The following is a 19,484-nucleotide window of genomic DNA, read 5'->3' on the forward strand; positions in this document are numbered from 1 at the left end:
GCTTAAATTTAAAAAAAAAAATCAGTTTCTGCCACTTCAGTACAATAACTGTAATAAATATTAACCGATTTTCTTCAAATTTGGTACAAAGGTTGAATGCCTTAAGTGCCTGGCCATAATGTATGTTTTATCATAAAAAAACTAATAAAACATCTTACTTCCAAATAAGACTGTAGTTTATTTTTTCACGTTTCAACCAAGGTTAAACCTAACCTCAATAATGTTTACCTACAATATGCCCTGAAAGCGTGGGATGGAAATTCCACAAATTTGCTTGTTAATTAAGGGACTTTGAGATCTATTTTGGACTTAATGTAATACCAGTTGGATCACCAGGTTGCAGGTAAATGTGCAGACTCATTATTGGGCCCTTGTTTAATCTTAAAAGTCATATAATACAAGTATTTAGACCTATCTGAAGTCCGCTTCTTTATTTGATTGCTTTATCTTATTTTAGGTGATTTTTCAATATGTTTCATTGGATTTTCAGATTTAGAAGACCCTGAAGTTTTGCAACTTTCGGATAGTTCTACAAGTACTGAAGAAGCTGACACCCCCTACAGTTCTCCGGAATTATCTGTAGATCCAGCTGAAAGGTTCTTATTGACCTCAGTTGTTATTTGCATACATCTATAATTAATTTTTAGCTCACCTGGCCCGAAGGGCCGGTGAGCTTATGTCATGGCGCGGCGTCCGTCGTCCGTCCGTCCGTTCGTCTGTCTGTCTGTCAACATTTCCTTTAAATCGCTACTAGTCATAGAGTTCTGCATGGATTGTAACCAAATTTGGCCACAAACATCCTTGGGGGAGGGGGAACAGAACTTGTATAAATTTTGGCTCTGACCCCCCGGGGGCAGGAGGGGCGGGGCCCAATAGGGGAAATAGAGGTAAATCCTATAAATCGCTACTTGTCCTAGAGTTCTGCATGGATTGTAACCAAATTTGGCCACAAACATCCTTAGGGGAGGGGAAACAGAACTTGTATAAATTTTGGCTCTGACTCCCCGGGGGCAGGAGGGGCGGGGCCCAATAGGGGAATTAGAGGTAAATCCTATAAATCGCTACTTGTCCTAGAGTTCTGCATGGATTGTAACCAAATTTGGCCACAAACATCCTTAGGGGAGGGGAAACGGAACTTGTATAAATTTTGGCTCTGACTCCCCGGGGCAGGAGCGGTGGGGCCCAATAGGGGAATTAGAGGTAAATCCTATAAATCGCTACTTGTCCTAGAGTTCTGCATGGAATGTAACCAAATTTGGCCACAAAAATCCTTGGGGGAAGGGGAACAGAACTTGTATGAATTTTGGCTTTGGTCCCCTGGGGGCAGGAGGGGCGGGGCCCAATAGGGGAAATAGAGGTAAATCCTTTAAATCGCTACTAGTCATAGAGTCCTGAATGGAATGTAACTAAATTTGGCCACAAACATTCTTTGGGGAAGGGGAACAGAACTTGTATAAATTTTGGCTCTGGTCCCCCAGGGGCAGGAAGGGCGGGGCCCAATAGGGGAAATAGAGTTAAATCCTTTAAATCGCTACTAGTCATAGAGTTCTGAATGGAATGTAACCAAATTTGGCCACGAAAATCCTTGGGGGAAGGGGAACAGAACTTGTATGAATTTTGGCTCTGGACCCCCGAGGCAGGAGGGGCGGAGCCCAATAGGGGAAATAGAGGTAAATCCTTTAAATCGCTACTAGTCATAGAGTTCTACATGGATTGTAACCAAATTTGGCCACAAACATCCTTTGGGGAAGAGGAACAGAACTTATATAAATTTTGGCTCTGGCCCCCCGGGGGCTGGAGGGGTTGGGCCCAATAGAGGAAATAGAGGCAAATCCTTTAAATCGCTACTAGTCATAGAGTTTTGCTTGGATTGTGACCAAATTTAGCCATAAACATCCTTAGGGGAAGGGGAAACAGAACTTGTGTAAATTTTGGCTCTGGCCTCCGGAGGGCAGGACAGGTGGGGCCAAATAGGGGAAATAGAGGTATATCCTATAGATCGCTACTAGTCATAGAGTTCTGCATGGAATGTAACCAAATTTGGCCACAAACATCCTTGGGGGAAGGGGAACAGAACTTGTATGAATTTTGGCTCTGGACCCCCGAGGGCTGGAGGGGCGGAGCCCAATAGGGGAAATAGAGTTAAATCCTTTAAATCGCTACTAGTCATAGAGTTCTACATGGATTGTAACCAAATTTGGCCACAAACATCCTTTGGGGAAGAGGAACAGAACTTATATAAATTTTGGCTCTGGCCCCCCGGGGGCTGGAGGGGTTGGGCCCAATAGAGGAAATAGAGGCAAATCCTTTAAATCGCTACTAGTCATAGAGTTTTGCTTGGATTGTGACCAAATTTAGCCATAAACATCCTTGGGGGAAGGGGAAACAGAACTTGTGTAAATTTTGGCTCTGGCCTCCGGAGGGCAGGACGGGTGGGGCCAAATAGGGGAAATAGAGGTAAATCCTATAGATCGCTACTAGTCATAGAGTTCTGCATGGAATGTAACCAAATTTGGCCACAAACATCCTTGGGGGAAGGGGAACAGAACTTGTGTAAATTTTGGCTCTGGCCCCCCCAGGGCAGGACGGGTGGGGCCCAATAGGGGAATTAGAGGTAAATCCTTTAAATCGCTACTTGTCCTAGAGTTTTGCTTGGATTGTGACCAAATTTAGCCATGAACATCCTTGGGGGAAGGGGAAACAGAACTTGTGTAAATTTTGGCTCTGACCCCCTGGGGGCAGGAGGGGTGGGGCCCAATAGGGGATTTAGAGGTTAATATTATAATTCCTTCAGAAAAGAAACAATGAACCTGTATTCAGAATATTACTTGGCATTACAAACCAGGTGAGCGATACAGGCCCTCTGGGCCTCTTGTTATATATTTTCATACTAAATCAGGCTTTCTGATTGGCCAATACTTTTTATGCATACCACTATGACAAAAAAATATGAGAAAGGCACATAAACCTGGCGTTGACTTTAATGTATTGATTCAGGGGGGGGGGAAATCCCTCGAAAAATCCCTAGAATGGTACGTTTAAAAAAAAAAAAAAAAAAAAAAACTATTTTATCACATAGATTATAAAATTAGTTATACCCATTGATGTCACTATTTTTTTTATTAATTTCATCAGGTTATGAAAAGAATTTTGTATACAAATTTTGGGAATCCACTTAAAAAAAATATGTATATATCCACATCATATTCTTTCTAGAAACTCTTTCTGCTCACTCTACTATGCAAATTGTTTTGAGGAAGAAAACAAAGATGTGACAGTTTATAGCAAGATTGACATACTCACTTGTAAAAGAATTATTATGAAGTATTTTAGTTATAGTTTAATATGCAATAATGGCCTTCATCGTGAATTTTCAAAAGTCTACAATCCAAATTTTTGACCCACAGGATCTTTTAAACAAACCCTCTAAACATACATGTAGGTTGGAAATTTGGAAAGCAGAAAAAATGAGTAGAAGAAGGGGGAAAAACATTTCAGATTTTAAAGACGTTTGTGTGTGATATTTACACCTTTTGGCATAAAGAAATCACCATTTTGTAAATTGTTCAGACAGACATTCTTAAGAATAACACCTATAAAAAGCCCAACATGAACAATATAAATTAATTAAATTTAGAATTTTTTTATGCTGTACAATCAAGTCAAGACTACTTAACCGACAAAAATTCTTTTTTGTTGATCTGTTTTTTTGTCCCCACCGCAGATAAAAAAAAACATAATCAATTATGTATGATATACAAAATTAAACATTATAAAGAAGAAAAAAGATCTTCAAACAACACTACAATATACTCAATCTCTGTTCACAGGTACTATGCAGCTTTTCCAGCTTTACATGGACAGGAAAAGTCAGAATGTAGTGACTTTTCATCACCCTACAATCAAGATAGTGTGGATGTTTGGAAGAAAAATCCAATTACAAAGTCAAGCAGTGAAGGTATCGTCAGTAATTTTGACTCAGGAAATGAGTCAGAGAAAGATATTAAACACAGAGCTGGTAAAGACAAAGGAACTCAGACAAGAAGTGAAAACAAGTCCAGTAAAAGTAACAGGAAAAAGAAATCAAGTCGTAATCAAAGCAAAAGTACAGCAGGAAAAAATAATGATGGCACAGGAAAATTTTGTCGCTTTGCGAGTTGGCCTCAAGATTGGAATTACATTTCAGATTCAGCTGTAGATTATCATAAGGACAAAGAGAGGGAGCTGTGCAGCCAAGTCGAAAGTCTTTTGAAAGAAATTCTTCTTCCACATGCAAAATATGATACTCAGAATTTCTTTGAAAAGGCAAATAGGACCTATTACAGAACAGCACCAGCTTCACTGTCTGAAGATCGATTCAGTCCAGAGCTACAGGAAAAAGATTTCTGGTACACTCAGCCATTCAATGATTTGTTTGAAGTTGAGGAAGCATCCACTCCATTTCATCAACGATTGTACAAGCGACACAGTTATCCGTCGTTTGAATGCTTCAATCAAACAGATGAGCTAGACAGTCTCAACACTTCACCTAGTCCATACAAGAGATGTGATGATTCTGCACAACATGTTGATGAAGAAAGTATGAAGGTTACAGAAATCAAGACTGATTCACAAGCAACTGTCACGAATGACACTGATGAAACTCTTGGCATGCAGTTACTTAGCCTAGAAGAAATCAATGACGGAGAACGAGAGTACATAGACAGAGATATGTTTGGTCTGCAGGAGCTCAATCTGAATGAATCTGCGAGCCATCATGATGTAAGTCAAGATAATGATGACAGTTTTGGTCTGAAGTCCTTGATGATGGAGAAAGAATACTTTGAAAATTTGTTGGAAGATGATTTACCAGAGAAGGACATTCTTGTCATGCCAATTGAAGAATTTGTTCCAGATGCCCTCCCAAACCCAAATCATTCCTCATATTTCCTATCATCATCCCCATGGACTGCTACAGAAAACGATTTTAGAGAAGTTGTTATTCCACATGAAGATGGAACTGTACAGGTGACACATGAAAATAGTTCAGATTACACATCATTGGATCAAAACATAAATGGCCACGAGACTGGACAAAACCAAAATGTTGGCCAAATTGTCTCGGAAGAAAATCAAAATGTATCCAAGAACAAGTATGAGTTTTACAGGGAAGACAACTTGCCTTTAACTGACTCCTTATCTTCTTTGTTTGATTTTGTGCTAAAGCCCAGCAGAGATTCCTCTACCTCGTCCAACTCATCGACTTCAGTGACAACCATGACTGAGCACAGCTCCAACACCGAGTGGCCAGCTGTTGACTCAGAAGTGACGTCAGTAGAGACATCAGCAGTACCAGGCTATGATTTATTCACCCATCCATTCTCATCACACTATGCTTCCTTTCATTCAACTGACTTACTGTCTCCCGCTTCCAGTACAAATGATCAAGATATCTCCATACCTGTTAATAGCAATGAAACATGTGAAACTAGTAACGGGTCCAGCAATTTTATACCTGGTAAAGAAGCCGACATCAGCGATGGTTCTGCTTTTGGTTGGCACATGAGTAGTGGTTCTCAACTAGGTTTTGGTGGAAAGGCATCACAGCTCTGGGATGTTAACTACCAAGGGAAGAAAATTCCCGGATTTGCATACCCATGGAAACCATTTCAGTACTTAGATCATTTACAGGAGACACCAGCTGAATCAAATCTTATGCAAAGTGTAACCATTGGAAACAACCAATCGGATGAAGATGCATCTCTTAACACTCTCATCCCCCAAATAACTTTCTCCTTAGTATCGGAAGAAGAGGAAAGTGCTTTCATGAATGCTGATAGTGATGAAGAAAATGTTGAGCATGGCTTGTGTACACAGGATTGTAGAAAGGATTTTGACAGGAGTTATTCCTTAAATGAGCTTTCATCACTGATGGCAAAGACAGATTCATTGGGGATGAATTGCAATTCTCAGCTTTCGAAAAGCTTTGAACTTGTACCTTCTGAGCATTCAGCCTTTCAAGATGTCATACCAAAAAGAATACAGCATGCTGTAAGTGAACCAAATCTACAACAATACCATCTGGAGAGTAAACAAAATGAACCAAAGTTCCTGAACGAATGTTTGCCTCACACACCCAAGAAGTCTACTGATTCAACTAGTCCAAAAGAACATTTATTTTTCTCGCCAAAAACACATTTCCAGCCAATCCAAACACCCGTTGGAAAGAACAGTGAGACTGATACTTCATCGGACTTTCATTTGCGAGATCTTTTTGGAGGCTATCCGAAAACATCGAAAACACCCTATCAAAAGTTTCAAGATGCTAGATCAGACTCGAGTGAGGAAAGTTTTATACCCATGTTTAAGCTGCGTAAAGAACATGACAAATACATTCAAACAAATACTTCCATTACATATCAGACAGAGGACTTGAACTTTGATGGAGAAGATTATGGGAATATCTGTAGTAGATGTGGGAATGTTGTACAGGCCATGAATGCGGAACAGGAAGAATGTAATGAATGTATTTGTATGGAGTTCTATCAGAATGCACTTGAAGACTTTGACATCTATGGCTATGTGGATAGCTTAACCGTCTCTGAAACAAACACTCCGCAAAATGTTCCAGTGGATAACAAGAATGCATGTACAGATTCAGGTTATGAAGATTTTGATACAGGAGATGCAGGATTTGAAGGTTCAAGAAATTCTAGATATTTGTATGGCGAGGCACCTTTTCCTCCACTTGTGGATATTCCTTCAGATAATGCATTTGAGTGTATTACAGTGGAGAAATCGTCAGGAGAGAAGCAGGTATTTACTCGTGAAGATGGCTGGGTTATGTATAAGGTTGAAGGAGGCTTGGGACTACAATGCCTTAATGAGGCTCACATTCGGAAAAATCTTAAATATGCAAAGGCTGGGAAAGATGAAGAGGAGGATAAAGAGGACAAAGGAGAAGATGAAGAAGAATTTCTTATGCATCAAGTAGAAGAGGAATGGCTTCTTAATGGATACTATTGTGAAGGAGACGTATTGGATGATATGAACTGCGTTCCCGATTGCCAAGTCACGCAGAGCATGTGGAGTACTGGCCAAGACTCTAGAAGAGAACAAATCTTGATGGATCACCAATACCCAGGTTATGATGAACCATATTTGAGGAAGATTTCAGAGACCAGTTATTCAATAAATCCTTATGCCTCCGAGAGCGATTTTTGCTCCAGGAGTTTTGTTCAAGAAGCTCTCCAACCAAGAGATGATGAAGTTAGTCAGAGAGATTCAAGTAAATTGACTGAGGATGTAGGAAATCTGTCCAATTTTCATTCTCCAAGTTTTCGCTCAGCAGAAAACTCTGATACACCCAATGGATCAGCTGTAGAGGCAATCCAAGCACATGCTCCTCTACCTGTGTCAGCTCAACAAGATGAGGATGTTGTAAAGGTTAAACTAGTTTTCCACCACAGGGAGAATGAACTTACCAATGTGGACAACGAGGATATGTATTCTAATACAGTGACACAGGTAAGGAAAACATGTTTAACTCATTTAACTCATGTCCTTATTTAATTATTGATGCCACATGTAAATCACATGTCTTAATTAAAGAAGCTATGAAATGACAGATCCCAAACTGTCAATGAAACAGCACATAGATCCCAAACTGTCAATCAAACCGCACATGACTTTGTATTTTGTATTGTGTGTTACAATATTTGCTGCGACATTGAATGGAAATGTGCTTGTGCGAGTACAAGGCATGACTACATACTATGTGGCGATTGATCAATAGTAAACTCTTCAACTAGTACTTGTATTTCTTGTTGCACATGAATAACATTCGCATTTGCTTCATGTTGAGTAGTATAACGAGAAGCATTACTCTTTTTATTTTATCCGTTTTATACAAAACATATTTTCTTTTGTAGGAAAATATTGATCCTCAAATGTTTATGCCTATGCCAAGCCAAGCAGTATTTTCCACGGATCTGGAAGAGGAGTGGTTGAAGGGAAACCATGAAAAAGCTGTGACTTCACAAACTTGTATGAAAGGATCAGGTATTTTGAAAAAATATAATAATCATTATAGTCATTTAAAGATTAATTGGCTATTTATTAATGGAGACAAAATACCAATATACTTCTCTTCATTACAGATATAGAAAATCAGAAAACCAATTTATGGTGTTTTTTTTTGTTTTTTGTTGTTGTTGTTGTTGTTTTTTTCTGTTTCAAATAAGCATTTACCTACAGCCAAAAAAAGAGATATAATGTGAGTTAAGAAGAATTTTCAGAAAATGCAACAAACAATTGGACACATTTCGTCAGAGGTTTTTACACAATAAATCAGGGGTGTAAAAATTTATTTCAATCCACTAGCCCAGGGCTAGTAGACACCAAAATTTCACTAGCCCGGCCTAAATATCTACTAGCCCAGCTAAAAAAAATGAAAAAATTTATAATATTGAAATTCAAATATTTTTAATTGAGTGGGTTTTTTTTTATTATTTGCATCTACTCTTTTTTTTAATTCAAATAAACATTAAGAAAATCTTTAATCTGTGTTATTTTTAGAACACAATTTTAAGATATTTTTTTAATCCTGAATCCGGATTCTGGATTCCTGACCTTTGACCCGGATATTAGAATAACCATAACAAATATGGCTGCCTGCTGCAGGCATGGCTTTGCTGCCGACTTTTTGAGGAATAGATTCCAGTTCTTTAACATCATTTTTGTAACTATTAAAATTTACTGATCTGATAGCTGAGATGACTTATTTGATGGTTTGTATATTATTTTTCTAGAACTTGTATTGCAAATTACGTCACTTTCACATGAAATGCTATGCATCACTATTCACTGTGGTGATCGGGAGGCCTACTGTACCTGTCTACAGTCGTCAATAAATTAGACAACATGACTCCAGATTAAGATTTAAAGTTAGATACGAATATTACATAGAATTGCAATGTTTTAAAGTGTTATTATGACTTAATTTTGATGTTTTTCGTTTTGAAATATCTTTGAAAAAAGTCACTAGCCCCGGGCTAGTATGGCTAAAATTTCCACTAGCCCAAGCTGAAAATTTGGTAGCCCCGGGCGTCGGGCTAGTGGATTTTTACACCCCTGAATAAATAAAATCAATATTCTTTGTGTTCTTTCATGAAGGTAGCAAAAAGAAACCCTGCAGCTTCTTTATGGAGGGTGTCTGTCGAAGAACGGACTGTAAATTTGCCCATGATGTATCTAACATCACCTGCAGGTTCTGGGCAGAAGGAGAATGCTTCAAAGCCGAAATGTGTCCTTTTCTGCATGGATATTTTCCAAGGTAAGTCTTTTTTAACACATATTCCATATATTTATATTAGGATAGTTTGCTGTTTCATTGTCTTTTCTTAGTAAAAGTCTGCTAATTTTGCATTGTTTACCTATTCAAATCACTTTTCGTCCGTGTTCCGTCGTCCGTCCTTCCGTCCGTCCGTCCTTCTGTCTGTTAACAATTCTTGTTACAGCTATTTCTCAGAAAGTACTGAAGGGATCTTTCTCAAATTTCATATGTAGGTTCCCCTAGGGCCCTAGTTGTGCATATTGTATTTTGGGACCAATCAGTCAACAAGATGGCCGACAGGCGGCCATCTTGGATTTTGATAGTTAAAGTTTGTTACCACTATTTCGCAGAAAGTACTGAAGGGATCTCTCTCAAATTTCACATGTAGGTTCCCCTATGGGAGTAGTTGTGCATATTGCATTTTGGGACCAATCGGTCAACAAGATGGCAGACAGGCCGCCATCTTGGATTTTGATAGATAAAGTTAGTTACCACTATTTCTCAGAAAGTATCGAAGGGATTGTTCTCAAATTTCACATGTAGGTTTCCCTAGGGAACTAGTTGTGCATAATGCATTTTGGGACCGATCAATGATGAAGATGGCCGACAGGCCGCTAACTTGGATTTAGACAATTGAAGTTTGTTACCACTATTTCTCAGAAAGCACTGAAGGTAGCTGTATCAAATTTCATGTGCATGGTCCCCTAGTTCCCTGGTTATGCATTATGTATTTTGGGACTGATCGATGAACAAGATGGCCGCCAGGGCGCCATCTTGGATTTTGACAATTGATGTTTGCTACCACTTTATCTCAGAAAGTACTTAAGATATCTGTGTCGAATTGCATGTGCAGATTCCCCTAGGGTCTAGTTGTGCATATTGCATTTTGGGACCGATCAGTGAACAAGATGGCCAACAGGTAGCCATCTAGGATTTTGATAATTGAAGTTTGTTACTGTTATATATCTCAGAAAGCAGTCAAAGGATCTTTTTGAAATTTCATGTGTTGTAATATGTAGTAAAAGCTTGAAAAGCAGAGAAAAGATCCCTCTTTCCTTTGTCAGACAAAGATCGTTCTTAGGTGGGCACCAAGATCCCTCTGGTTTCTAAATGTTGTCAAAAGTCCAGGTCAATCAGTGGTTAATCCAATATAAAGTTAAGAAATGCTATTTGTTACAGAATTAAAGATGAAGCATCTGCAAGGAATCCAAGGAGTTCAAAATTTGAGTTTCAAGCTGAGGACTTCCCAGATTTAAAAAAGGTTATTTATAATATCTTATATCAACAAATTTGTCAATGCCATCTAGACAAGTTGTAAAAGATTTAATACAAAAAATATTTCAGAATAGGGTCTTGTTAGATCAAGAGGGACTTGATATTAATTGAGAATTTAATAGATTGTGGAAATGCTTTTAAAAAAATTATGTTAATTGCATACAAACAGTCAGCAATGCCACCTTCTTTAGTTAATACAACATCAAAATCACTAGAAGATTAGATTTATAATTCTCAAGCTCCATCATTTTTCTATCTTTAAACCACAGTTTTGAATTTCCTATTCAGGTCCTTAAGGATGGTGAAAGCAAGTCCAAAACCTTGCCTACCAAAAAAAATCCATATTTGGATGCAAAAGCGAGTAACAAAAACAGTAGGAAAGCACAAGTGAGGTCAGCCGATAAAGGAAAAGCAACACCGTGTGAAGGGAAACCTTCCTTACAGACTAACATCAAATGTTCAGCCTTCCCTAGAAAGACTACCTCTAGCAGTGCTCCAAAGAATAAACAGTGACTGTGTGCTAATCTAGTCATACTGCAAAGTAGATGATTGTTTGCTTTGATGTAATTGGAAGTTTTCTTTAGTGATTTTTCATTAAAATGAAAGGTCATTCTTGTTTACGCTCATTTTTCTGTCACTTGCCAAAAACTGAGCTTCTTATGCGGTCCCTTTGTTTGTTTACATTCTAATATTTTGTTCTAACAATATTGATGTGAAATTCACTGTATTTATGTTATAACTTCATGTGAAAATAGAGCGTTTCAATGTCTAGCCTGTGAATAGTACACAATAGTCTTGTGTGATGATGTCTTTTGTTTGCTCAGAACTAAAATGCAGAAATAAGCAGTGTTTAAATTTCAAAGAAGAAAAAAATATATATCAAGGATGTTGCTTTTACAGTTACGGTAATTTTTCTAAAAAAAAAAAAAAAATTAAACAACATTGAAAATCAAACATACATTGGTACATGTATAACATGTATTTATCAAGATTCATTACTAACTATTGAAAATTCATTGATATGACTGCTTTATATGTGCTAATGTAGAAATTAGTTCCAGTAGTATAGAGCAATTATTTACCAGAACTTTTGTGGTAAATATAAAAATAACACACACCAAATAATCTTGCTCATTTCTACTAGATGGAATTTGTATGTAAATTATGTATGTTTTTGTTTTGTTGATGTTTTTCAATTCAGATGATGTGGTTACCCTAATATTGGTCTTTATTTACAATAACATTCTTTTAAATATCCAACAAAATTAAGATAACTCTAAAATACCCAAGTTATCCCACAAAATTGAAGAATTAAATTCTAGAATGGCTACCATAATACAATATTAGTACAAAATGTACTTTTAACAAAATGTTTGTCTAAACCAAGAAATACCTATATAATGGTCACTGATAATGGTGACAAGATTGTACTCAAAACTAATATTAAAATGACTATGTTTCCACTTGGATTGCAGCATAGAATATGGTATAACATGAAACAGTCATGCATGTTGTTTATCTTTCAGTATTCAACATGTCATTGATATGTTCTATATTATGAGAACACCTGTTGTAAGTGAAAAATTGTGATTATGAATGTTGAAGTTATTAGCGACATATATGATGGAGTTTTATAAGGTGTATCAGAGAAGTATATGAGCTATATTTTAAGATAGTGTACGAGATATTTGTATATATGTGTGGTGGTGAGCTCTGATTGCTATTAGGCATAATCTGTGTATAGACGGAAATACATGTTTTTTAACAGAAAAAAATCTTTGTGGGGAACAAGGAATATAGGAATGTTCAAAACATATTTTGTGGAATTTTAATGTTTCTGTTTCTCATTTATGACTGTGACAAATCTTTTTTCCCTTGAGCAAAATTCCTGTTAAATTTATTTTTTTTCTAACGATTTCAATCTGGGTTTGGGAAAGAAGATAATTTGGAAGGTATACCCCCCTCCCCCAAAACATTAAATGTAAAATATTTATAATAAGCACCAGTGTGTTTTGTTATTCCTATACTTGGTGTATATATATATTGAGATGTGTGTGTATAAATCTAGTGAGATGAAATAGTACTTAATCTGCAAATCCCTGCTACATTTGTTTCCAAGGGGAAATTTGCTTCAGATGTATTTTTACACTGAAATGTTACTAGTCAAGATTATTTTACTAGAAATACCAGCTTGGTTGTATTTCATTAATGCTTTCAAAAGGAAAGAGAGGAAGCTTGCAGATTTTTTTGATTTTTTTTTCAAAATATTTATTGAAGATTTATATCTTTAAAACAGCTCTGTATGTAATACATTGAATAATACATGTATGTTAATAAATGTCCAAAGACTAAGAACAAGATAAAATCAGAGAAATCTGGGGAAATCTTTAGATTTAAATGTGATGCCAAGCTGCAAGTTATTTTGTTGTCAAGAAAACAATAAATTGATATTTTTCTCAGACATTTACAACAGTCAAACCTGTGTACATACACTATTCAACTTGTCTTTATACTCATGTCAAACGGTGTTGATATTGGCTATTTGGACCCCAAGAAAGTTCTAAGCTATTTGGTAGATTGTCGTCATACAGAGCTGGTCACTTAGGCAGGTTTTACAATACATGTAATTTCAGCTTGTGTGCTGAATGTTTCAATCGGTAAGATAAACTTAGGATATCATATACTATCATAGCTTGGCCTTGGTGTGAAATAGACCACATATTATATAAATGATAATTGTCCGAGTCTGTGCAAGTTGATTATGCAACACTACTGCTTTCATGACAACAAATGATATATACTATTTTAAATAAAAAGCCTTCCAAGTAAGAAACAAACAAAATATAAAAAAAAATTGTGATATATATGTGTGGTAATATTTATAAGATGGTGTGTGTGTATGTATATGTGATATATATGTGTGGTAATATTTATAAGATGGTGTGTGTGTATGTATAATAGTGTATATTAATGTGGGTAAGTTTTGTTATCATGTATGGTTTTAGAATGGATGTTGTGATGATATGTAGAGGGTATCTAGATTTAAAGATTCAATTGATATAATGTTCAGAGCCAATGATAGCTACACAAATCAACTATATTTGGCATAACTATTGCCTCAGGCGCCCAACTACTAATTGGACGGAATTACTGAGATAATAATTTGTTGACAAATCAATTTTAAGGGGAGATAACAAGCATAGTCATCATCAGTGACTTAAAATCATCCCTCATTCAGAATTAATTGGAAAATCTTCATTTTATATAACTCCCGCTTGATTGTCAAACTTTATTTCTACAACAAAAATTGTAATTATAATAGCATAGTGTCACCACAAGATGAGGTGCTTATAAAAGGTTCAAGCTTTTCCTAAAAAAAAATTCAAAAATGCTACCATTTATTTGGAAAGGGATCCTTATTATGGACGATAATCTACAAAATTTTAATGAACCTTATTAAATATTCTCTAAATGTGATATACCTGTACAATAGTATGTAATAGCTCCCATGTATTGGGTGAAATGAATGATTGTAAATAGATAATATATGAATGTTGTTGGTGCATGCAATAAATTTTTATATAAATTATTGAACAAAGTGAAAGAAAGTTTCAAGGTGTAAACAATGTGTATACTAAGGGACAAGGCCATACAATCTGTGCTGCAATGCAATTAGAAGATATAGTTATCCCAACAATTTGTAAAAATGCCAATAAGGTAATTCAATTGTTGTCGCTCATTACAAGTGATAAACAAATTTAATTCAAATATTGGAGAAAAAAATACCATGTCAAGCTTTATTAGATTTTCAGTAGTATTTATATATTACGATTAATTACTTCCATTTTAAGAGACAAAAATCCCTAAACTTAATAATGGAAAATATACAAAAAAAATCTCTGAACAGTTTCTAAGTTTTAATTGTTGCTGTTGTCTGTTTTAATTGTTAGAATCGTAAATTTGTCGTGTTAAGAAGATCAATGACTTCTGAACCAAATATTGATGTAACTATTGACTATTTTGTAAAGGTATCTTGCTAAAACTTGGGAAAATCTTCACCCATATCTAAAATTGGAGTACTGTACTTGTAATATGCTATCTGTTGACATAGATACATACTCTGTACTATAGGAATCTTGAAATTCTTAATGTACTGAGATAATGAAAACATAAAACTCATGTTTTAAATAGCATTTGGTGTCTTTGTTTTCCCAAGGATATGCAATTTGTGACATACCTGTATCTGAAAAAAATTGAAATCAGTTTCTGGAAAGTGAAGTTAAGAACATTTGTATTGAATGTTAGAAGTTATAAGTGTTAAGTTTGTTATAATGTGTGTTTTCTACGGAAAACAAGTTGTTGTTATTTATTGTGTAGATATATATCATATGATGTAAATTTTTATTGTTATCAAAAGTATGGACACTGTTTCAAATAGTCTACAGTGACCATTCTTTTGTAAATCAAGAATGGTTTGTTATTATAAATGTATAAAGAAAGAAAAAAAAAAAATTATTATCATGTCAGATAAGTAAGTAACTTTAAACCTTAACACAGATGGTAGAATGATTAGAATACAAAAGGAAGAAAAGAATTCGCTGCCTGGTAAGAATTTCTTTACGTCCCAATAAAAATATTGAAAGAAAATTAAATCTTTTTGTAAGGAACTGCGAGATATATGTTATAAGTTCACTTGCATCACATGTAAAATCTGCACTGCTTTCCTGAATATTTCTCCCTTAGGAAAGTGTTTGTGTATATATACGTTTGATACACAACAAGTTGGTGTTATTGTTAAACCGTTTACTAGTGGCGTAAGCAAAATTTCAAAATAATTGTTAGTACCGTATAGTTGGTTTTGATGATTTTCTAGTTTTAGGCCCAAATCGTGAAAATTTTGACTCTCAAAAATTACTAACTACAATGCATAGTGTATTACATTACGAATCCATTATGAGTTTAGATATGGTAATAACATCAACATATCTCATGAATATGAATATGTTCGTTTACCTTATATATTAATATGATGCATTGGGACACTATGGTAAATATGAGACAGCTATAAACACTAACAGTACAGAATAGTACCAGAATGTCCAAATGATTTTATATAGCAGAGATGAGCCAGATTTTATGTACAACAATGGCACTTCTTTTCCATGTATTTGATTATATAATACTCATAATTGTCATTTTTTGTACAAATCACCCTTTCCTAGTCTTTTTCATTTTCCAATTGTTTCAGAATCTTTGTTTATATCTTCAGCTGATATCTTCAGCTGAAGTTGTCTTCATGTGACGGCCATAAATATCTCAGGCTGGATAAAGACAATGCTAACATTCTCCAATGTTGTAAGCTTTACTGTAACAAAACATGGTCACTTCTTATAAATTTCTCTCTATGTGTTTGTTTTGTTTTTTTAATCATGTTGATTGTGCGTCTTCATTTGTAAAGTTTAATATTTTATTATTGCCTAGATTTTATTTGTTTCCTCTTGTTTCTTTTGAATGTTGCTTATTCTGAAGTAGTATCATCTGATTCTCAGTTATAGATACATACATGTTATAAATATTCCTGTAATGTTAAAAGCAATACACAACATATTTGTATTCTTTTTTATTAGATATGATTCTTCAATGTATTATTGAATGAGTATTGAAATATTCCAGGTATCAAACCCATCCTTTCTTTTTGTTTGTCAAATTTAACATTTTTCGTTAAAATATACATTCATTAATAATCTATTATTTATTGTGACTATATACTACACATTAGCATTTTGCGATCTTTATCATTTAATAAGCGAAGTGTAAGTTTTACCTTTCAATCAATTTCATTTATTTTTGAAACTTTCATGCATTTGAAAGTAACTGTTATATCAAAAAATGAATAACTAGATTCAACTCTGTTTTTGCTCATAAGACAATAACATGATATTGTTTTTCCATAATTGCATTCAGGGTATTACAGTATTTTGAGGTTGCCATGGTGACTTTGTGGTTCAAATGTCCTGACATATTACTGCAAGCACTCCACCTGTGTTGCAAATTGAAAATATATGTGGGGTAGTTGCCAGGTGCTGACCACAAGTCTGTTTTGTCTCTGGATGATCCAGTTTTCCTCCATCTCCTAAACTTGGTTCATGTGCTTCCTTTAAATTTTGGCCCACTACATTTCTGAAGCAAAAATTAAATTATTAGTAACAATATAAAAAGATTGCAACATTTGTATATATGGCCTTTAATAATGAAGTTACAACACCAAAAACTAATACAAGGTTTTCTATGTAAATCTATTTTAACAAGGAAGGTTCATTTCACTGTTTTGTCGTGTGGCCTAGTGATAGTCAACTATTGCATGGTAATTAGGTGGATGCTCAGAAATACAAGACAACCCACGATATGATAATCAGCTGAAAGATGTTTCAGGCAAGGTATTCTGTCTTTGCATATTGAGTTAGCTCACTTGCAAGTAGGTATCAATTGTTATATCATTATTTTCTGAGCACAATTCACATTGATTTCTCTGAAACGTATGACGTTACACTCGCAAACGCATGACGTCACAATCAATACTTACCCGGAAGGGTAGATAACTCTATAAAATGCAAATACAGAATACCATTGATGACAGTGACAATACAATGATAAACAACCAAGTAAAACAAAATTATTTTCTTGCTTAAAAGACGTTGAAGTCAAATAAAGTAATTTGTGTTTAAAGGAAATTTCCATAGGGATTTGTCAACACAGAATCTCAATACTTTTACTCCTCTTTAAATAAATGTATAATTCAGTACTTGACCTTGATCTTATATATGTACTCGTTGACTTTAGGTACCCAGTGTCTTACTTATACTTCCAGATTCAAAACATTGGCAGAAATAATGCTTACGTATATGTTATAGGAAAAAAGTTTAAGGAGATTATGTCCATGTTGAGCGAAAAAAAAATTGAAAAAATAAATTAAGTTGACCAACATCTTACTAGCGACTTTTACACTTAAATGGACCTTCAAGCTGCTTGTAAGATATTCATCAACTTTGTTTTATTTATTTTTTTCTCAGTATGAGTATATATTTTCCGTAAGGATAAAGAGAGTGAACTTGTTCACATGAATCTTAACGGAAAAATGCTTATAAGATATCTGCTTATTTTTGTTTTGTGTAATGTTTGTGTTCTTGTTAGTTTTGTTGTAAGAGTCTGTATTTGTCATTACGTATAAAGGATTATAGTTTCATTGTTAAGAGTTTATTGTGATATGCAACACATCACAAAAAATAATATAAAAAATGGAGAGAAAAAATGCTTGAATGAGGAGATGTGAGAATTTTGTAAAAACAAATAACTGAAATTATAAAAAGGCGAATATTGTACCGGAAATATAAAACGATGAATTTATAAAATACTATTACATACCGTATACAAGTCAATAATATTTCAAAAGTCATTATTTTTCAAACATCTAATACATGTACCAATACTTAATATTTTATATTAAGAGGTGGGATTATTTTTGTGTATTTTCACCATCTTTAACTCCACCAATACTTGTTTCCATTTGAAAATGAAATATTCATCATAATGAGTATTTTTAAAGTTTATGTAATAAGTTTGATATCTTTAACACAAAAAAAGAAAAAACCAAAAAAAAAGCTATTTTTAAAATATGTGCTAGGTACATTTTTTAAGAATGGTTAAATTGAAAGTGTGTTGAAATGATCATTTTAAAGTCTTCATGTAAAATGTTGCACATTTATGGAAAATTCCCTACAAATTTCAGATAAAAATGAAATTTGGCAGTATTGCTGTTGAGAAATAATCTTGTTTTTCAAAGACAACTGAATATTTAAAATAGAATGCAGGAAACATGCACTGAGCATGCAATTGATGTATTTATTTATGAATACTTTTATGCATGCATGCACAATTTTGAAAAGAAAATGTACCTGTATTTTAATGGTTGACACATTAGCAATAACAATTATTTCAAACGCTAATATCTAATGGCATATGTCATTTATTCCAGAGATATATTGTTTAAGCAGGTGTTAACTTTTGTAAAAGGAATACCTCATCAGTCTTAATAGGACTTGAAGTGATTATCTGTCAGATAACCACAGGGGTACGGTTAGCTGGTTATAATTAGATTTGTCTAATTAGCATCAGATAGGTATGTCCAGGACTTGACCTAGTGTCGTAGAGAAGAAAACATCACTTGTAATGGACATACACCTCCAAAACACAATTGCTGTGCCTCTGTGTACCAGTATGTGAGATTTGGAGATATTATATTGTCAGAATAAAAGTAGTCAACTGATGTTCTTTTGTTTTCTTATCAGTTTCCTTGACTGGTCATACTTCCAATATGAAGACTAACATCACAATGCTTTAGTTTAAACAATATTTATTCAAATATATACATACATATACACCAATACATACAGACAGCTAGGATGGGAAAACAAGCTAAGAGCTTATATTAATTCCTCTCCTAAAATAAAAGCACGGTGTTTTGACATGGACATATACACAATAACAGAACAACCAGTGAGACAATACATTTATACTTAAGTAGAGATATTTCTCTCTCTCTATATATTTTTTTTTTCTCCGTAGTACATTAAAGGGACAATTCAGTCTAAGAGAACATTAAAATTTGTACATATATCGGAAAAACCAGTTCTAATGGAAATTAAATCATCAGTCGGTAGATTCGCTCTGGCTAATTCTTTTACATAACCAAGAAGCAAAATATGGCATAAATGTATTGTTCTACATTTCTTATGAAACATATAACATAAAATATTGAGAAATTCCACGTCATTGTTTAGTATTTTAATTAATATCGTTGAAATATCAAATCGTTGATCAATACGATTAAGCAGGAACA

At 34.6% G+C, this 19,484-nt stretch overlaps 1 protein-coding gene across 1 annotated transcript in view; it reads left to right on the forward strand.

Annotated features, from left to right (window-relative positions):
* The window catches only part of LOC138335110 (uncharacterized), a 31,347-nt gene extending 12,435 nt beyond the window's left edge, over window positions 1-18,912 (forward strand). Inside the window, exons 4-9 of the mRNA XM_069284036.1 lie at window positions 491-596; window positions 3,831-7,506; window positions 7,911-8,040; window positions 9,154-9,313; window positions 10,493-10,574; window positions 10,877-18,912. Coding sequence (XP_069140137.1) covers window positions 491-596; window positions 3,831-7,506; window positions 7,911-8,040; window positions 9,154-9,313; window positions 10,493-10,574; window positions 10,877-11,101 — 4,379 coding nt within the window. The 3' untranslated portion in view covers window positions 11,102-18,912. The remainder of the gene's footprint in view (window positions 1-490; window positions 597-3,830; window positions 7,507-7,910; window positions 8,041-9,153; window positions 9,314-10,492; window positions 10,575-10,876) is intronic.
* The last annotated feature ends 572 nt before the right edge of the window (window positions 18,913-19,484 follow it).

Source organism: Argopecten irradians, chromosome 11, assembly GCF_041381155.1.
Source record: "Argopecten irradians isolate NY chromosome 11, Ai_NY, whole genome shotgun sequence".
In the NCBI taxonomy this organism is placed as follows: Eukaryota; Metazoa; Mollusca; class Bivalvia; order Pectinida; family Pectinidae; genus Argopecten; species Argopecten irradians.